This window comes from Camelus dromedarius, chromosome 6, assembly GCF_036321535.1.
Source record: "Camelus dromedarius isolate mCamDro1 chromosome 6, mCamDro1.pat, whole genome shotgun sequence".
NCBI classification, from domain to species: domain Eukaryota; kingdom Metazoa; phylum Chordata; class Mammalia; order Artiodactyla; family Camelidae; genus Camelus; species Camelus dromedarius.
In genome coordinates this window covers 34593009-34615146 of record NC_087441.1, presented here as the reverse complement: position 1 = coordinate 34615146, position 22138 = coordinate 34593009, and the positions used below count along the sequence as shown (strand labels likewise).

Below are 22138 nucleotides of genomic sequence, written 5' to 3'. Positions count from 1 at the left end.
AAAATATCCAAGTTTATAAAGCATATTTTCCCTTAGCATTTAAATCTTAGAATCTTAGAAATGAAAACTTTCTAGATCTGCCTTCTTCCTAAAAAGGGAATAGCTTTTGTATTCTGACGTGAGGAACATACTACTTAAAAACGTCACAGAATAAAATTTTTTTTTATGATTCAAAGGAGTAGAAGATCACCTAATTTAGGCCTATAATTGTAAAACTAAGAAAAATTGGGGATAAGGTCTATATGTATATGTATATTTCTATATTAGACTTACATGTTGGCCTAATCAGGCAATTGTTAAATTTTCTCTTCCATTTTAAGTTTTTTTAAAAAAAAATCATAACATAATAGTTGTAATTACTAAAATTTAATTTAGTCAATATCTTTAACAGTTCACCACACCCAGTTTTGTTTATGTAAGAGCACCAATTACAAAGATCATAACAATAATGATGTAATTAATGACTAGTGCATATTTAGTAATTTCCTTCACTATTTTACTTTAAAATGGAGGGGGGGGGTCGTTAAATAATTTAATCACTTATCTTCTGGTTTCTGAAATATTTGGCAACTTTTGATATCAGAAATCACATTTTGATTTACTAAAATAGTATCTTAATTGTACAGTGTTTAGAAGCACAGATCACTGAAATCTGGATCACCCAATATTCTTTTCTCCAACATTTCTTCAATGTTTTTATGCAATCCACAAATATTTATTGAATATCCTCATGCCAGCACTGTTACAGGCCCCTAGAACAAACTCTTAAAGAAAGCTTTAATCGATGCCATGCACAGATGTGAACGAAAGAAAAAGAAAGGTGATATGCAAGCGATTTAACTTATCACTATTTTCTTCACCTTTTCACTGTGGGATTTAAATCACTCTGAAGGAAGAAATTAGAAACAAGGAGATGCTGGACTTTTAACTCAGATCGTTAAAGTTAGCTGTCTTGACTGGTCTCCTTTCCTGTTTCCTTCACTGCCCAGCAAGTACGAAGCCACTGGATGCTCCCCCAGAAGGACCATTTTGATCCTCTGACTATTAACAAGCAAATATTATCAAAGATTTTCTTCTGAGAGAAAGCAAGATTGAAAAAGAGAGGGGGGAATTGAATTTAGGGGAGCAGGTCAATTTTTAAAAGGAATGCCAAAGAGGAAAAAGTACACTAAATATGGAAAATTAAATATTAACAAATAAATAAACTAGGCTTCATGAAATGTAAGGTACTCTTTCCAGGTACAATACACAAACAGGTAAAGATGAATCCTCATGCAGTGGCACGTGTTGCAATGTTTTATCTTTGGCATTCCTTGGCCCTCAATATAAGGACAGCAACGTGTTGTGGAAAATATTTGTGTCTCCTGATGCTTCTAGGCAATTGCTTTTTAAATAAGGAGAAATAGTTAATGTGTGAGTGTGTGTGTGTGTGTATGTATGTCTTTAAAGTGGAGAAATTTATAGAGTTTCTAAATACTCAAAATTCTGGTCTTGCCAATTTAAGATCTTCATGAGCAGAATAACTAAAAAACATATGAACCATCATGAGTTAGAGATAAAATAGAGGTACATTTTTGGACTTTTGCAGAAGTTAGGTTAAATAATTTCTACTTCTTACATGATTTGAGGCCTAGTTTATTAAATTACATTAACATAAAATTTATTCGGCCTTTCACTAAATGAATTTTCCATAATGTGAAATTTAGCTTACTCAAAGTTTTCCAATTACAATGCAGACTAGGTTTAGAGGTTCAATATACACGATTTTACATAGATCACAAAGTTTGTTTGAAATCTATTTAAGGATTATGAAAATCATAAAGATTTTCCTCAGTACAAGTCCATAAGATCAAACTTAAATAAACGAAAATAACTTTGTAAACTAATTATACCACAATGCCTTATGAATTAGTTTTATATTATAAAAGGACACAGCTTTATAATATTTAAAACTGAAATGATTTACTAAGTCAATATAAAAAAGCCATTGAAAGAATCTTGTATTGTTTGTACCTAAGCCAAGAGCCTAAGTATTTATAAAATAAATGGCATTTTTAATAAAAGAATGAATTTTAAAATCATTTGAAGGGGTAAATTCACATCTCTAAGAGCCATTCCTGGTCTTCTATCTACCTGAGCCAACATGATAGAATTAATGAAACTGATGCCAACATGCAGGTAAGAAGAAAAAAACAATCTGTGCTCACATCGGTTACATGTTAGGTACTATTATTAGTGTGGGCATTTTGTATTCTAGTCAATCTTCTCTTAATTTGCTGTGGCTATCAAAATAATCTGCAAATGCCATAGGTGAGTAATCAATGCCTTTATCCTAGAGGGAAGAAAAACTATGAAGCTTAGTGAAATCAAAGTGATTTAATAGTTTATCTCATCTATATTGATGCTGATTTTATAAGGAAATATGCCTAAGTAAATGCTAGATACTTATTTAGGAATTTATAATTGCTCATATCCTTTCACATGTGTTTTCTTCTTTGAATTCCACATCTTGTTAGACAGGCAGGTCAGCTATAATTAACTCCATTTTTTAGAGGAGAAATTTAGGCTCAGAATTTTGCCCAAGTAGACAAGTTGAAATTGGGATCCTGTCATCCTACTCCCCTACTTTATATTTTAGAGGCTAAAGTACCCTCTTCAAAAAGAAATTGACAGAAACATTCTATTGCATTCCAAAATTCCAGGTAGCCCCCAGAAGCCAAAGGAATTTGAAAATTTTTTCAATATGATTTACTGTGATTTTTATTTTGAAAAGGCCAGGGAAATAAATCCTTGACTAATTTTTAACTTAACTGAAACTTTAACCTTAGTTCACCTATCTGAAATGTGAAGGACTGAAGGATTTTCTTGATGTATTTATATAAAGTATCTAAATTTCTGATACTATGAACTTAATTGAGTATCAAATTTAAAAGGGGCAATTGTTTTGATTTCATTCTTGACAAAATTATTGCTAGTTCTGATTTTATGTATTTATTATAACAAATAATAAATATTATAATATATAAAAAGCAGAAGAGTGAGTGGAGCAATAAAAATTATTAGCACTCTGAGCTCTAACAGAAGACCCAACATCACTTCCAATGTTTTTACTCTACTGTCCTGTAGCACTTTTCTCAAGCATATTCTGGAGTGACATATTAATATTAAAATAGCTGCAAAAATAAAAATGCATTATTTATAGCATTATGATTTGTAACTCTGAAATTTTAGACCTCTTGGGAGAATCAATTGCTGAAGTCGTCATATAAATTCAAATAATTTACCTTTACTGCTGTTTTTTTGCTTTGTTTTAAAATTTACATATTTCTTTTCAAGCAATAAAAATAGCTTTTGCATAAATAGAGTTGTGTCATCTTTATTCTTTAAACTATGGTCAGTCAAGTGGTATTAAAACCACAAATCAGACAGAAAAGAGGTCTGCCAATTGCCCTGGATGATTTCCGTATTCCCAACAATCTTCAGCATTTTTCTTCATGTAATGAAGCAGTCTGTGGAGTTTTCCTGTTCTGAACTTACACTCAGAGTTAAGTTATACAAAACAAGGACACCTCAGATTGCCACCTCACATTCTCCCTGGCACAGAAAAACATGCAAGGACAGGGACAGGGAGCAACAGATTTAAAGGTTATTGTCTTCCGCCTGTCTGAAGCCAGTGCTTTCCTCCTCATGTTGTTGTCTTTCTAAAGAAGATAATGTCAACCTCCTTCATTTTTTTTTACCTTGCTCCACTGTCTTGCTTGTTTTCTCTTCCTTCTTTCCAGGTACAGCTGCAAGGCAGAGATAAGGTTCAAATAAAAGTTCCGGATGGAAATGCTGCTTCTGCTCAAAATGGCATCTTGTAACTCATTCAAATGCCAAACATTTCTTCTAAACAAGCCTATTTTAAAGCTTTTTCAACATTTCTCATTTCTCTATAATCCAACTGAAACCTACTATCATAAATCTAATCTTAAAGAATTAGAGAAAAAAAAAAAACCCTTGTTGCCTCTTTACTAGTTTTTGCACATCGTTTTCTAACTTATCCTTCTATACTCTGCTTTAATAAGCAAGCTCTACAAAGAATTCCACTTGACAGGATTGTGATTAATCAACTTACATCCCAGGTTATTGCTGTAGCCACTTAGTTGAAAATGTCAACTAGACACTCCTTTAAAATTCAAGCTTAATATCACTTAATCAACTGAAAGGACAGTTTAGTCATGCTTGAGGTTCATTTAAATATTAAATGAACGCATCTCAAATCACCAGTAGCCAAAAGAGAAATAAGATTATCACGTAGGTGCTGTTTCCCCTGACCAAAACTTTTCTGAAATTTTACTGCTCTAAGTGGAGCATTAGTTGCTTACCTGTTTATTCATCAAAGCAATAGAAAGGATTCACACAAAAATCAGTGTACCCCACTGATTCCAGGAAGGATCTTCAGAGGATACTAGCAACTATCAGATGAAGGATGAATGGGGAATGAATATTCCCATCACATCCAAGTATCACCCCACAGAGTTGCATGGGGAAAAGTGTAACTTTGAAAGGAAGAAATGTGGTTGTCACCAGCCTAACCCACTGATGAAATTTAGAACCATTCACTCATAATAGGACATTCCGACATTCTGTGCTTCCTAATGACACGCAGCGTGGTTTACACAGTATGACCTCTGACGTATTCTTGCCAAGCATCCAACTGGAATCAAGCTAAGCCAAAGACTCAGCTTTCAGTTTAATCAAATACAAGATACAGAGAACATATTAAATAATATTCTGAAGAAACAATCATAGAAATCAAAAGTGTCTACAGTGTGACTGACCATGATCTTTTCAAAAAGTTAATGCCATGGACTAGAGAGAAAAAGGAAAAAAGCCTTTTCTTTAACATTAAACTTGCTAAATTCACTCAGTTATAGTAGTTTATCTGTAGATTCTTTTGAATTTTTCAAGTAGATAATTTCATCTGTGAATAAAGCTTTGGTTTTTTGCTTTTCTATTTTTGCATCTATTACTTCTTTTTCTCACCTATTGCACTGGCTAGGATATTTAGTACAATGGGTAATAGAGGTGCTTTGAGCAGACATCCTTGTTGTAATTCTCAGGGAGAAATTTTTCCCTTTTTCTTCATTGATTATGATATTTGCTAATGGATTTTGTGTATATCTTATAGATTAGAGACATTTCTTTTACTCTAATATGAAACATATCAAATGCATCTACTATGATAAGTATATTTTCCCTTTATTATGTTATTCTGGTTAATTACACTGATTTTTTTTGAAATTGCATTCCAGAAATAAAACCAACTTGGTTACTTTTTATCTTTCACATATATTATCAGACTGGATCTAATATTTTATTTATATCTGTGCCTCTATGTTCACAAGAGAAGTTCCCTGTATGATTCCTACTTTTTGTTTCTTGCTAGGTTTTTGAATAAAGGTTATTCTAGCTCCATAAAATGAGTGAATGTTTCCTTTTACTCTGTTCCTGGGAGGTTTGGTGCAAGACTGGTGCAAAGTTTTCCTTAAATATTTGAAAGAATTCACCAGTGAAGCCATCTTAGCTAGAATTTTCTTTGGGAAAAATTATACTTATGGATTCAGAATGTCAATTTTATTAACATTTTCAAATTTATTGGAACTGTTTTTATTTTTTAATTATCTGTAGAATCTGTAGTGTTGCCTACTTTTTATTTTCTGATAATGTTTTGTGTCTTCTCTTTTTTTCTTAATAAATTTACACAGAGGTCTACCAGCTTTATCAGTTTTTATAGAGGTCTAATTTTGACTTTTTGCTTTCTCTATTGTGCTGTCTAATTTCTATTTCATTAGCTTCTGCTTTTACATTTAAAAATTTCTCTTCCTTCTGCTTTCTTTGGATTTCATCGAAAAATTAATTTAAATTAAAAAAAAATTTCTTCCTGAATATTTGTTTTTCAGCCTTTCTTCTTTTCTAATGAATATTTTTAAAGAGTAGAAATTTCACATAAACACTGTTTAGGAACATATTTCCAAAATTCCACTGTCATTTTTTTCTTTGACCTATTTGGAAATGTTTTGCTTTTGTTTCTCACAGCATCTAGCATTATTTCAGACATAGCAAGTGATCAATACATAATTGCTTGATGACTAAGTGTATTAATTGAAACCCTAACCTTCTAATGCAGTATATTGAATTTGAATGCTCTCCAGATGACTCAGATTCTGTTAAGCTTAAACTGCTGCATTTCTTCAGTTTTTCAACACTAACTTAACCATCAAGCTATAATCACTAGTTTTAGTTTACGGCCCTAAAGGAACAAAACTATTGGCATTAGAGCACTGAAGACAAAGCCCTGTTAACACAGATATTACAACTCTTGTTCAAAATGAGTTTGTTTCCATATCAGTGAAATAGTAAAACCAATAAACAGAGCTCTTCTATAAGCACTAAACAGTATGTTAAGTGAGAAACCTTAGCGTAAAGAAGCTATAGTCATGACATCTTTTTCTTTCAGCTGTATTTACCTTTTTTAGTTGAGGCAGCACCAACCTCTTCTTTGGCTCGTTCAGTTTCTGTAAATTCAGACATTAAAGAACGAGAAATGGATATCAGACAAGCCAGGTCGGTATCTTAGGGTATTCTAAGTCAGACAAGATGAAAACTGCCCAAAGGCTAAACTATACGTGGCATCTGAGAGCAAAGCAAGCAGCAGAAATCCACGCCATAATGTGCTTGTATTTTTTTAACTTATGAGCTTTCTTAAGTAGCAATAGAGAAACTCTTGCAAGATACAACCCTGTGGTGTTAAATTTTATGCTTATATTACTTATGCTTGTAAGTAATGACCATAAAAGAAGGTGGTTTATTCCACAAAATCACACTGGAACACTAATTTATTAGATTATAATCAAATCTTAAATGATGCATGAGTTGTGGGGAAGAACACTTGATAGGCATTGTTTGTTTGTTTAGCCTTTAACTACAGGAATGGCCAGCCATATTTGGCCTCAATCAATCACCTTATAGTATAAAATATTAGCCATAATGTTACAGAAAATTCCATTTGAATATTGCTTTGGGGGGGGGGGGCGGATTAAAAAAAGGCCAAAATGGTTTCTTGGAGTTTTTCTGAGCACCTAGGGTGGAAGATAGGGGAACTCTCCTGAAAACATGATCTGAAATGTGCATCCTAGTACAAAATGTTACACCTCAAATTAAGGCTAATTAAAGTTGAAGTTTTCTTTGATCCACAGGAAAATAGAAAATGACAATGAGCTGGTAAATTTTTACAAAGTTTAGTTACTCATTTTGTTAACTTTATTGTTTGAGGCTGTTGCCCTTGGACACCTGTATTTGTATTTTACTTTTATTCTTCTTTGCATGTGTATATAACCCTGTTACTCATTTTACAGTCAGTGGCTAAGGCTCTAGAAACAATCAAAAAAAGGGTCTTCATGCCCCTTTGACTTCCCTGTGCCATAGATCTTGGGCTGTGAGAGAGATCAAATGTCAGGAATAGACTTTCACATCACTTTCAAGTTTTAATTCCACAGTATTAGATACCACACACTTCATAATTTGAGCCCAGACAAGAAGCCCTGGAAATATCCTCTTCTCCAGGCTGTTTCAGGATCCTGAGCTCCAGGACTAAGCAGATCCTTGGATGTTATACAGCTTTGAGGAAAGACTAGACCAGTGGCTCTCAAATTCGGCATGCATCAGTCACCCAGGAGAGCTGTTCAAACACAGATCCTGGACCTGATTCAGTAGGTCTGGGCATGCCCTAAGAATCTACATTTCTAACCAGTTCCCAGGTGATGCTTATGTTGCTGGTCTTGGCAATATTTTGGAAACTAATTACCACACTTCCCCTAAGACACAAGAGGACTGGTCCCCCTGGAATCGTCAACCTTCGCTTCAGGTACTATCATGAACCTAGGCTTTGTATTTCTCCTAAAAACAGACTCTCTTCCAAAGTCTTTCCACTGTGACATCTCTCTATCACAGCTCGGCTCCCTATATCCTCAGCTTCTTCTCAAAATATGCACTTTGCTTTCTTCCTTTAACCAAACTCTAGTTCCCTAAGGACATTGCATCCTCTGTAGTCTTCTAAAATTGGGAAAGTTTTTTTTCCATCTCTTACTTACCAAAGTGCTTACTTCTGCTTTTTAACTAATGTATTAAATTCTGTTTACAACTTCTCTTTACTTCTTATTACCTCTAATATGACCTCTTCGCTTCCTCCAAATCCCGACTGTTTTGAAGTCCATGCTATCAGGTTGCACCCGGCTCTATCCTGCTCTGTTGTTGCCCTTAACAGACCTTGTGCCTGTGCCCTATTACTTACCCATTTCTACACATAGTTATCCTCTCTGCTACCACTATTGTGACTTTTCATTAAGAACTACTCTCAGTTCAAGCCTCACACTAGACTAAGCTGGGGAGTTTTTATAAATCTATGAGATTAAAACATAGTGGATCTGGCGTGGGCTTCTGATTCTGAGTTAATGAGTCTGGGATGAAGCCTGGCCATTTGTCTATTTGTAAGCTTGTTTCTGTCATACATTTACATGCATATATTCTTTTTCATTATAGGTTACTCTAAGATATTGAATATAGTTCCTTGTGCTACACAGTATAAACGTGTTGTTTATCTACTTTGTATACAGTAGTTAGTATTAATTCTTGTAATTTTCTTCCTTCAAATCATGTGCTGAGATGCAGTGTTAAAATAGTTAAGCCAGACAGCCCTTAGACTTGGATAGCATTAGTGCTTTTGGTGGTCTACATAAACAAAACAAAAGCAGTCAACTAGATTGAGTCAACTAAATTTTTCTTGAATCAAGAAAATGATACTCAAGAGCTACTATCATAACAGCCAAATAATGAATTTTTCCCAAATAAGGCAATATATGTTATAGCCAATATGTTTTGGTTTTTTTTCCTTCACTTCCATGTCACCTCTATAACTTTTGACCTAGCTCCCACTGGTGGAATGCTCTCAATCTTTTTCAGTTTTTTCAGTGCCCTACTTGTTTCACTGTTTACTCAAATAAGCTGTTTAACTTTTTACATAAGCAATGCTGATATGAGGAGCTGTGGTTGATTGATTGAGCTGCTGCATAGTATTTCACTGAACACATATTCAAATTCTAAATTATGCATCCATTCTCCTGCAATGAACACTAGGTTATGTCCAATTTTGTGTTATTATAAATAAAAACTTTACTTTTTCCATGGACTTGCTCTAATCCTGTCTATCTCACCATTCTTTTTTAATTCAATACCACGAAATTGTATCACATAAATAATTTATGTTAATTAAACTATATATCTGCTCTCTCATTTCCTCTCATAATTTAAGATAATGTAAAATTATATCATGAATATTCAGGTTATATACACAAAACTGTGTGCCTCATACTATATGGGTGACTGAAGGAATTTTTCGAGAGTATTTGTAATGATATGCAATTTTCACCTTAGGCATTAACTTTATAAATAGCTTACTGTATATGGAAGTTATGTAAAACTTCTTATGCTGTATGGTTTCAAGACCAAAAGAAAAAAAAAAACAGTTTTTAGTTGGGGAAATGGATGGTCATATTGTTAGCAGAGATTTTAAACAACTTATGAGTTATCTCTAATTAACTTTTATATTGCGAGATAATGCCTTGTTAAGTTCAAACCTTTCAACCATATAAGGAGTTGAGTATTAATTCTTCTGAAACTTTTATATTGGGTCTAAGATGATTTGGCAACTAAATTTGCTAATTTCCTGCAAAAGATGCTGATCTCTTAAAAACTTGATTGGATAGTGTGTTTCATAGACAGCAGAACTTACAGGGTTTTTTTTGTTTTTTTTTTTTGTTTTGCAAATGAATATTTTTATCTAAATGTCACATTTTTCTAGGAAGAAATGTTCATTTTCAGAGTAATCTCCAATCTAAAGTTCTCTACCAGTACTGCAAAATTATCAGTTTTGTTTTATATATTTTCTTGATTATGCATTCTACAGACTAAGTATTAGCATACTAAATACTCCATAATAAGAAGTTCTAATCAGTTTTGTATTCAACTAAAATTTTTCATGAAAATATAAATGGAATTTTAGATTTATGTTACCATCTCTCCTCCATAATGTCTTTGGAAACATGTTCAACTGTAATTTTTTAAAAGACATTCCCACCAAGCTACTTGGTATTATATTTTCCAATTTTTCTCTACTATATTCACCAATGATATACTCTGTCTCAAAAATCTGGCAGCAAATAAAGAAAGCATGCATTTGCGTTTTGTATTAGTACCATCATTAATACTTATGCAGCTCTAAATCGAAAGGAAAATATAAACATAATTACATTGTGCATAGAAATGAGGTTTGATCATAAATCTTATATACAAAGTTTAAAGAAGCTACAATAATATTTTTCTAAACTTAAATACACACCATTATACCTAAAATAATTTTCATTAATGGCAATTTATTAGGTATTTCATCAAATTGAAAAATACCAACAAAGAAATATGCATTTACCTTTAAGCATATTGTCAAAGCTACTAGTGATGCAAATGCCATGGTATATTATAATTATCAGTCAATATTCATAATCTGAGGATAAAAGCCTTAAAAGGAAATTATGATATCGCAGGAGCAGTAGTTAATAAAATTGTTGGGGGCTTCATTTCATTAAAAACACAATAGCTTTCACTGGTAGACAAATTATGTTGCCTTTTGGTCTGATCAAGTGATTAATCTTTAGGAAAATTAAGTCTAATTGTTTAATAAACTGAAAGATCACTTATCACCTGCAAAATGGAAAACAAAAATAAAAACAACTCAAAAAGGGGTTATGATCTGGACAAATTAACAGTTACAAACGAAAGTTTGATATAAAAGAAAAGGTTGGGTAATTATGCATGTTATTTGAATACAACAAATAACCATAGCAAGAAACATTTGGTAAGCCAGCCTCAAAAATTAGCATTAGCATCGTCAATAGCAGAAATTTAAATGAGTAAGCTGCTGAAATACACTTTTTGTTTTTTCAAGTTTTATTCAACATACTTGCTTTAACTTGTTTTTCACTTGGAGCTGTTAAGAACAAGAAATAACAAGATCTAAATCAATTATAAGTTTACTTATGTCTCTCTAAGTAGTTTTAAGGTTATTTTCATTTTTTTAAAAGACTATATTATAAACCTGGAAACTAAGGAAAAAAGGAGGTCTGAGAAAGAAAATACAATGCTGTGCTGTTTTCTTTGCTATATTTAAATATATGCCATGAACCCAACACAGAATGCTCATTCACGACCGATTCATTTTGTTTTCCATTTTAGATTATCTAAGAATCTGATTGTTTTAAATAGAAGTCAAAGCAGTTTCCTTAAAGTCTACAAAATTATATGAAAAGAAGGAAGTGAACTGGTAAATTATCCAATGGTTTCAATTCTAAAAATACAGCTAATTACTGCTAAGTTGCTATACTGTAACAACATCCTGGAATGAACAGGATGACTTTAAGAAATTTGAATTATTGGGTTTTGTCAGGTTTAATCTTGGATAATAACTTTTAGCTATTGAAACTCTCAAAATTGATTATACCAATGGTCATTCTTTATGTCTCTCCATGCTTATATGTATCTGTGATCTATGCTGTATTTCAGCTTTCTGCATATGTACATACATGAGACTATGTGTTATGGCCCAACTGTGGAAATGTTAGCCCCAAACACATAATCTGTTCCCTGTAAGGTAGATAAAAACATTCATTCCTTCCCAAAGGATAAGTAATATCAGTGTAAATGTGAAGTAGTGAAATGTGTTATTATGTCATATAGTAAATTATTTAAAAGTCATTCATATTTAAATTTTTAAAAATTATGATTATTCTATTTGATGTTTCTCTTTTCATCCAATCAAATGTTATCAAGTGCCCAAAATGTTTCTGACATTATAATAGGCACTCAGGGGATAAAGATATAAAAAACAATCTTTGTTTTCTAATTTCTGACTGTTTAAAGTGGAAAAAATAAAAGGTAATTATGATTACAACAGTATATTAAGTGTTTTTATAAAAGAAAGAAAACGATGCTATTGGAACTAGTTGGAGAGACATCTAAATGGATTTGGGTCTTCTGAGGAAGTCTTACAAACCTGGAAGAAGAGTAAGAAACTGTGGCTTCGAACCTGTGGTTTGCTATGGTCTGTGATGGGGTGGGCGTCTAGTTGAGCTATATTTGCATGGTTCTTTACGTAATATTATAATTGCTATTTTAATGCATTGCCAATGTAAAAACTATTTCCATTTAAATACAAAAAATGGGAGGAGTGCCCACTAGACATTATATGAGGCTATGACCACCTACACACACACACACACACACACACACACACGCAATCAGTAAAGTTCCTTGAGCAGAAGTTTGCCAGATAAAACCACAAGTGATGTTTTGAAACCAGGTCAATAAAAAATGTTTTCAGAAACTTGCATTTATTTTCATTTGAAACAACAAATAGGGCAAGTAAGTTAAATGCCAGAAACTTTTAAGAAAATCATTTGATATCTGTACTGACTACATTCTTAATTTTTGTTTGTATGTGTGTTATTCTGATTGTACTATTCTTCATTCAATTTTGTCTCTCATTTGAATGTAAATATATTGAGGACAAATTCTACCTCTACTTCCATTGCAACTCCCCTGAATACTCAAGATGTGTCATTAAATAACATTTTGAATAGGGAAAGAATATTTGCTGTAACCAAGTAGTTAGCATATTTTAAAAACAAAGAAATATCAGATGCATTTACAGAAAGGGTTTTGTTTTTATTTTTGTTTCTGTAAAACAGTGTTCCTCAAACACTGCTTTGACAAATTAACTGGGGATCTCAGGAAGTTGAAAATTCTGATTCAGTAGGTCTGGGGTGACACCAGAGATTCTGTATTTCTAACAACCACCCAGGTGATCCTACTGCGGCTGGTTCACAGAAAACACACTGAGTAGCAAGAGTGTAATGTATTATTTGGCTTCCATTTGCAGAAACTGCATTGCTGTTGACTCTATGTCAAGAACTTGGGAAAAAAAGACATCTCATAAGAGGGAAGAATCCCCTGCCCTTCCCTGCCATGGCCCTTACCCCTGTCTGAGGCTGCAGCACTAATAAATCTTGGACATCAAGTAGAGAGACTCCAGCAACACCAGTCTGACTCACCTGAATGTTCCTTCTTTGGCAACTTTGCTGTATCAGACAAGAAAAGAAAAAAAGTCAACATTCCATGCCGTTTGATCATAATTCAATATTCAGTTGCAGGCTGGTATCTTGAAATTAAGAGGATAGAGGAATTTAAAAAGTTACCTGGTTCCACATGTTTTTCTTTCTTTTCCTGTTCTGAAACATTATTTTTTGTTATTATTATCATTATTATTCCAATTTTATATGTCACAACTTAATTGTTTTAAGATAAAGAAACATGTATATGCTAATGCTGGATTGCAGCCATGAAAAGACTAATATTGTATATTTAAAACAAGTTTTTCCATTCCCCCTCAGATTTCCCTCACAGAATAGCAATAAAAATATTCTGAATATTAGAGGCATTAAAATTTTTCATGGATAATAAACCAGAAAAATAAAGTAGGGTCTGTAAAGGATGAAAAAAATTAAATCTGCTTTCTCATAAGATCAACATGAAGTAAATTTGGGATCAAAAGCTAGCACAAAGGATAAGTATTGCAGCTGCTTGAAAATAATTCTCAGATAATGATTAACACATTTCCCATAGACTTCCTCTTCTAAGGTGAAATTTTCTTATACTGAGCAGGTATTTGTGTAGCTAAGACAAAGGCTTTGCTGAGGCAGATTTAAGACACTAAAAATAGATTAATAATTTTCAGGGGGAAGCAAAACACATGTTCCTTGTTTGTAGGAGAAATGCTCCTTATAGAGCCCTTTTCAGGTAGTGTTTCTTTATAAGAAGTCATTTTTGCTAATATTATATGAGACAAAGCATTATTCTGGCTTCAAGATTAAGCTGACATTTATATTGTAATAAGCACTAATTTTATATGAAGTGCTATTATCTACATTTCTATTCTTATTTATTTAGCCTTGACAAGCTTGTCAAATTAATTCAAATGAAGATTTTCAAGAAATGCTTTAACATAGACACATTATCTTCTGATTTAAAAAAAATAATGAAGAGATGTCTTCAAGTTTCATTTAATGAATACATTTCAGTGACTAGCAGAGTTTTATGCTCAAAGAATTCTAGGAACTATATTTTAGAAACAGAGTGTCATCAAATCTTCTATGGTTATCTCAATAATCTCTCAAGTGCACAATTTTCTTTACTAGGCTTGTAGTTGTGAAGATATAATGAGCCATTTATTTACTCCCAAGATAGCAGGAAGGCAGTAAAACAAATGAAACAAATGGTTTGAACAAGTATTACAAGTCAAACAGAAGTAGTACAGGTGCCTTAGCTGAAATTAAACACAGTTAAGAACATTAATAAAAGTTGCCTGGAAAACATGGAGTAATCAAATGCATTGTTAAATTTATTGCCGAGCCGAAGCACTAATCATAAAAACATTTCTAAGAAATTTGTAAAGTGATGACAATAAAAAAAATACTGGAAGTTGATTTGGGTATGCATCAAAATCAAATTCTAGCTATATGTGAAGTTTCTGAGTTAAAATAAGGGCCTTTCAATCGTATCAGAAAGTCATTATATAAGCAGAAAAATACCTGTGCTAATTTGGAACAATATACAAGAAAAGGTTGTCAAGAGCATTTACTGTATGGAACAGTTCAGGATCTAATTATTGAATTACCTAAATAAATATAAATTAATTTACCCTTTAATTCTACAGGGACAAATCATACTTATGATGATTTTTTTTTTTTACTTTTTATTCTGAAAAAATTACAGATCACAAAAATTTGCAAAAATATGTATAGGAAAGTTGCATGTACTCTTCCCGCTTGTTCCCCCATCATGATTTGTTTTAAACTGGAAAAAAAAAAAAACCCCAAAACCCTTTAAGTTGTGATAACTAGAAAAGGAGAAGAAAAATAAGAATATAGGGTTGGAGACGTATAATTGAATAAAGCAATCTTAAAGTTACAAAAACCCCAAAACTGAGTTCAACAAATTCAAAAATATGACCATAACAATAGTAATAGCAAATCCAGATGATAAACTAGAGCAAATATGTTAATTTGAAAAGAATTAGTCATAGTTTAGAAGAAAACTCTTTTTTCTTCTCCCTATTATTGCCCAAGTACAATCCACAGAACTTCCCAATGAGGGAAGCAGTTAGGGTGTAAATGAATGTCTGGGAAGGCGTATTTATTTACCAAATATATCAATGCCCTGAAAATTGCCAAGGAGCCACAGTGTGTCTGTGGGAACTTTTAAATCACATAGACTGTAATAAAGTGAGGGCCTTCAGGTTATATATATATTATTTAATACCATTTTTCAGATCTCCAGTTGCCCTCTATTTCCCTGCTGGTGCAATGGTTTATAGAGTGGTTTGTGTATCCGTGTGCCAGCGCTCGCCAGCCGCTGTGCATCCACGTAAATCTGGGACTGAAGGATCACGTACTCTCTATGGATAGATTGCTCCCCCTGGCTGAGCCGTAGTACAACTTCATGATTCTCTCCCTGGGTCATCTTAGCGCACTTTTATGACAGAGAACGTCTCCATGTCCTAAACTTGCAGGACCAAAACACACATAAATCTTTTTCTTTTTAATTGGTATATATTTTAAAACTTGTTTTTAATAACACTAGGACTTTTTAAAGCTCTACATACCTGGGAATTTGATGATTTTTAATAGCTAGTTGAGTAGGGTTAAGTTGGTATTTTTTTTGTTTGTTTGTTCAATATATCCCATTTCTTCAAAGAAGAGTATATATTTGCAAAAAACACAACTTCAAAGCATCAAGCTTTACTGAATTGTTAGCAAACAGCTTTAATAATATGTGTTAAAGCAACAGTGAATGCTTCCTAAGATCTGAATCCCAAGCAATGCTATTTCAACAGAGCTCATAGTGCTTGTAGGGAAAAAGAATCATGAATCATGAGAACACGCCAAAATATTAATGAATTACAAAAGGAAAACAGAAAAGAGATTGTAAAACTAGCTTGCAAAAGAACTTCTGTTCTATTTTCTAAGTACAGAACTAACCAGATTAAAGAGACTAGATTTACACTAATATAATACAGTTTTGGTTAATGGAATGCAGTTATATTTTTCAGTTATGAGACTGCAGATAATAATATTAGATGATTGCATGAATTTGAAAAAAAGACTCTAAGACAGATAGCCATGCTTTTCAGTCCACTCTGACCATGCCCCTCCTCAGGTTGTCTATTCCTTCATTCTGACAAAAATATAGAATTCACGTGCATACCACGTAGAAAAGAGAGATTCAAAACCACAAGTTTATCAGCAGGCCAATGGTAGTAGTGAGAAAAAATATGCACTCTGCATGCATTTCCTTACTTTTTCCCTTGTGTGGTTCTGTTGAAAGAAATATAAACAGAAAACCATTGCTCATAAAACCTTTAAGGATAAAATTTACTCCCCCAGCACTTGGTTAGACTGTAATTGTTCCAATCCCTCTCCCCTGCCCCCAATTCTCTCCCCTTAAATTTCACAGTGAGTGTTGCTCTGAGGTATTGCTGCTTATCATAGGTGTTTCCATAAGCTGATTGTAAAACATTATTCAACAGTGAATTAACCTAGGATTATACTGTTTAACCATTTTAATGATTTATATCTTACAGTCTTCTTAAATGCATATGAGTGCAGAAACACATTGTACACATAAACACATATGAACAAATACAGAAGAACAGGTATAGCTGCCACATGATTTATGATTCTATTCAAGACTTAAAGGAACAATTCAGTTCCACTGATGCTGGTGTGTCTAAGATTAATTAAACTTATGCTTTCCAGCAAAATAAATGCTCTATACTGAACATTGTTCAATTCCTTGTCAAGCAAGTATTTCTTTATGAGAAAATAATTACTATGAAAGGTAAACATAAGCAGCTTTTGTTTTTCACTACTGCCAAGTAGTTCTCATAGCATTATTGTCAGAAAAAATTCTACACTCTCTTTTTTTCTCGCTCCTTGTCAATATTTTTCTCTCTCTTCTTTATCCGACATATAGTTTTTTTTTTTTCCTATGTGAATCCTTCAAAAAGGAATGATGGTTGGGAGTTTATCAAATAAAAGACAGAAAAAGGAAATATGCCTAATACCTTCTGCAGGTGTTTTTGTTTTCTTGGAATCTGAAAGCACAAAAATAAATTATTGATAAAACAGATAAGAAAAATCAAAACCTGATGAGCTCACAAAAACATGTCCATATACGCTGAAATCATTTTCAATGAAATGGATTGATTACATGATGCATTTCTAGAATATGGGGCTTCAGGAGAAGTTATTCTGTTTTTGAGAGGATAAGTATCAGATTGAGGCAGAAAGGGAGAAACTTTTGACGGACAAAATATAGAAAAATATGAAGGAAAATATCCACATCTAATTTGGAAACATAGATTCTTACAGCACAACAGTTGAAAGTGTGAAGTGGAGAGTTCAATGGCCTGCACAAGTTATCAATTAACTTGACTCCAGTATAACTAGGATAGGATTTCTGCCTGCCCAAGAGGTCATGTGATCTTTTGAGCCCAGAATACAGCCAATATAGAAAACATAGAAATATTATGGTGGACATATAATCATTCAGGAATATAATTGAAAATAAAGCTTGGGAAGAACAGCTGAACAGTGAGAGGATGAAATGTGGCAGATTAGGACAAGATTATTTTCCAACCCCTCTGTTCTTCACCTAGATCCTGGAATGGGGTAGGGGTGAAAAGCTAAATACACTGTAAATTTAGGAGTTCTGTTGTTTTTAATCTGTTTTTCTTTTCCCTAGTAATAAGAATTGATAATGTATTATATTAGACATCAATTGTTCTGAAACAAAAGAATAAAAAATAATGCAAAGTCCAAGGTCAAGTAAAGTACATCACTTATTGAGATAAAGAAAAATATTTCACAAAGTAGAAATGTAAAAAATAACAAGCCATGATCTAATCAAGTAGGTCTTTTAAAAAGTTAAATATATTTTCAGTAAGAGCTGGGAGCTATAGTGAAATATACTTAAATGCCATCATAACTTCCTGTCTTTTGGCTAGGAGTCAACAGAGCAGCAGACTTACAAAGGTAAAAAACCCAAGCAACCAAAAAATGCAATGGTTGTAATTGAAAGATCACATCCTGACCCTGAAGAGCTATTAGTACCAGTCCTTAATACTCATGCTATTAAATTTCATTATGCCCTCTCAGCACTCAGCTGCAATGGCTTAAAAATAGTCTAAAGGTTTAGTTGGTGAATATACTTCCCTAAAGACCATCTTCCCAATAATCTGAACAGTCTTTTATTAAGAAAATGGAGACCCACAGCAGCTGTGATTTAAAATCAGTGATGTGTTTGCAATCTGCTCATCACTCACTCATCTTTAGCAATGTATCAGGTATGGTCTATTATGTTCATAAATGATGCCAGAGGAAAATGAAATCCCAACTAATATTGAAGGTAAAAATGAACTCCTGATAGTCTAATAAATCAAGTAATGAAATACGCCATTTTTGTGTGTGTGGAACTTGCCCAATTGACATCCTTATTCAATTACAATACCAGATGTTTTGCTTTGTTTTTCAGCATGATTCCTCTTCAAAGCTCAATGATGAAGCCCTAAAATTTAAGACTAATTCTCACATGCGTTCAACTCGAATTGTTCTTGCCCTAGTTATAGTAAATAATAAATCTCATCTGGCTGATTCTCAATGGAGCTGTATCCTTCAGAAGATAACCTGTGTTGAAAAACCCACAGGCTTTCCAGCCCCTAGAACTTCATCAATGAACCCAAGATTAGATGAATGAGATCCAGGTAGATCTTCCAGTGAAACTCAAGTAGCTGCTAGTGATCATATACACCTAAGATGAAGTTGTCAAGAATTGGCTATAATTCCCCTGACCTAAAAATCTCACTGTAATGTAACTCCCAATTAAAAAAAAAAATCCTTCTTTGCTTGTGACATAGAAAATTGAGTACCTACTCATATTTCTTATGGCTATAATATTTATCCTAAGAGTCCAAGATATTCCTGATTCATTCAATATTTGTTGAGCAGTATGCAAACTAAGGAAATGTGTTAGTCCTTCTAGAGGATAAAAGTGAATTAGACACGGTCCCTTTAGTCAAAAGTCTTAAAGTCAATTAGAAGGAAAATGATGCAAGTAACATGAAATACAAGGTGGCATGAAATAAGCAACAGTAAAGAGGTATACATAAATTCTGAAGGGAGATTATAAATGAATGAGAAAAAAAAGAACAGAGTAAGATCTATCACAGTAACAGCAGGAACAACGGCAAGACAGCTCATTGTATATGCAAAATTGAGGCAGGCTTAGTACAGATAAAATATGTAACACATAAAGGACAAAAGTGGGTGGGACTATAGGTACAGGCTCCACCACAGTGCCTTGGTGGCCTTGAACTGTCCACATATTACATTCAGACAGAGGTTTCAACCATAGCTAATTCTGAGTCTGGCAGGATGCCTTGCGATCCACAACATGAGGATGGGCAGTCTGTGAGGACTTGCTGTGAGGCTATCTTCCATATGCCTCTCTGCCTCTCATTGTGAGATAACGTCTCATCACCTCTGGGTTCTCCTGACTAGAACCCTTTGACTATAGAGCTGCAGACCACAAAATCATTCAGCTGTTGTCTAGATTTGAGTCTTCAGCAATAAAGTTTCCCTAACTTGTGTTGCATTATCTGGCCGTCACTTTTGGCGTGTAGGACAAAGACCATGAAGAGTTGGCACCTTTAGATACTCTTGCTTTTGCTGGCCATAAAAGTAATAAATTGTCTCAATCTCGAAAGAGATCATTGTATCTTTACTGGTGGAATTTTCCAGTCCTTGGCTTTGCCTTTGCCTTGATGTATGTTTGATAGGAGGTCAGGAAAACAGTCTGTGGGGACTTGAATCACAGGCTAACGCCTGTAGACTATGTTCTATGGTCAGTGTGGAATATTTTAAATGGATAATGACATGAAGCATTTCATGAAGTCTGTTCAATACTTTGGAAGAAAATATTTAGAGAAAATATTAGGTCAGAGATTCTCATACTTTTTCATCTCAAGACTTTAAATTCCTGACAATTGTAAAGGACACCAAATAGCTTTTTATTTATTTAGGTTCTATCTATGACATTTATAATTTAAAAAATTAAGGTGATGAATTAAAAAAATATGTATTTATTTATCTAAAAAATTAAAAACCCGTTACATGTTAATATGAGCATATTTTTACAGCAAATATGTTTTCCAATATCCAAAAAATGGTAAGATGAGGAACTTTGTTTTACACTTTTGTGAATCACCTTAATGTTTGGCAAAGGTAACTTTCTTCTTAAGTATTCAATCTGTTTAAATATTGTACGTTTATGTAGCTTCTGGAAAACTACAGCACACACTCATGAGAGAATAAAAGTGACAAAATTATGAAAAAATTCAAAAAATTCATATTTTTACAAAAATATCTTTGACCTGGCAGAACTACAGAAAGGATCCTCAGGGACTTCCAGGAGTCCTTGGCCACATCTTGAGAACCTCTGATTTTTGAGGTCATTGTCCTGGTTTAGATGAGAGGTTAGTAAGATGAATGTGAGATCACAGTGAGGGTGTGAGGTCACAACTGGAGGACTAGAGGTTGTGAGTGAAGATTAGTTTTTCTAATCATTTTTGGAGGGTATAGCTCAGTGGTAGAGTGTATGCTTAGCATGCGTGAGATCCCGGGTTCAATTCCTGGTACCTCCACCAAAAAAAAATTAAAATAAAATAAATAAATAAACCTAGTTACCTACTCACACCTTCCAAAAAAAGCTTTAAAAACTGTTCTCCAAACAAGAGATGAGAGATAATTTATGAAACTCTTTGGAAGTGATAATTTAATATCAATAATGATTACAATATTAATATTAAGAAATAGTCCAGAGTATATGGTTTATATATGCTATCACTGGTGATGGACACTGGTTTACTTGAATCTCCATGGGCAAAGATCTGCTCAGGCTCCCAAAGCTCTTTCAAAACTTGTACACTGAATATGGACAATTTCTCCAAAAGAGAAAAGTGAAAAAAGCCACATAATCTAGGAAAACCAGAACCAAGCATAGCAATGAGGGAAAAAAAGCACACATAAAACTTATAATGTGTTATAATTTGACTACTGTTTCATGTACCCAAAAGTTTTTAATACTTCGGATTGAATGCCAATGAATGGATAAATAACTGTTCATATTACTCCTTTACTTAAACTGAATGGTAAATTATTCTTTATTCAGAAGAAAGAAGGGTGGAGGAAAGATAAACATTTCTGAGGGCTTACTGTCAGAAACTGTGCCAGGAACTTATCTCTTTTTTCTTGTAAGGTCTCTGTATTCTCACCACAGTGTTGATCACATAAACAACATGCTTTTCAAAATACACTGAAATATTTGCTGTGTGTAAATGGGGAATTAATACTTCTATGTCTTGACAATAAACTAATTGATATGTACTAGTTGATTTTAGTACTATGGGTTTTTTCTCTTTAAATAATAACCAACTAAAATATTTTCTCCCTCTCATATCTGTTGACTCTTAGGTTCCTGCTTAACAGAGGCAGAATGTGACTCCCAAGATTTTACGCCTGTGTAAAATTCTGATGATACTAAATATAAAATATAATATTTGTTTTCTTATTTTTTTCTCAGATCATTAGAATATAATAAATATAATCATTTTCAAAGTTAGAGGTGATTGCTTATGTTTATATGCTATTTTTACTGAGAAAATAAGCCTAGATGAATACACAGTGGTGATATCTAGAGACCTTGTCTAAGTGGAGTCAGATGTGCATTAGAAACACCTCTAAACAGAATCACAGTGACCGAGAGGACCTGAACGTTCCTCTCAGCTTCAATAAACTTTACCCAGGTTTCTTCTTAATTATAGGCTCCTGACCTCCATTTTAACAGAGCATTTACTTTAGAAAACTTGCAGCTG

At 33.2% G+C, this 22138-nt stretch overlaps 1 protein-coding gene across 7 annotated transcripts in view; it reads right to left on the bottom strand.

Annotated features, from left to right (window-relative positions):
• Nucleotides 1–22138, bottom strand: part of TRDN (triadin) — a 306540-nt gene that overhangs the window by 85984 nt on the left and 198418 nt on the right. For 6 of the 7 annotated variants that reach the window (XM_064486726.1, XM_064486727.1, XM_064486728.1 and 3 more), the window contains exons 15-21: nucleotides 17273–17302; nucleotides 16506–16523; nucleotides 13347–13379; nucleotides 13203–13229; nucleotides 11057–11083; nucleotides 6513–6560; nucleotides 3741–3788 (exon numbers count right to left, since the gene is read on the bottom strand). In XM_064486726.1, the coding sequence (XP_064342796.1) occupies nucleotides 3741–3788; nucleotides 6513–6560; nucleotides 11057–11083; nucleotides 13203–13229; nucleotides 13347–13379; nucleotides 16506–16523; nucleotides 17273–17302 (231 nt within the window). The remainder of the gene's footprint in view (nucleotides 1–3740; nucleotides 3789–6512; nucleotides 6561–11056; nucleotides 11084–13202; nucleotides 13230–13346; nucleotides 13380–16505; nucleotides 16524–17272; nucleotides 17303–22138) is intronic. The other variant, XM_064486730.1, reaches the window with a different exon arrangement.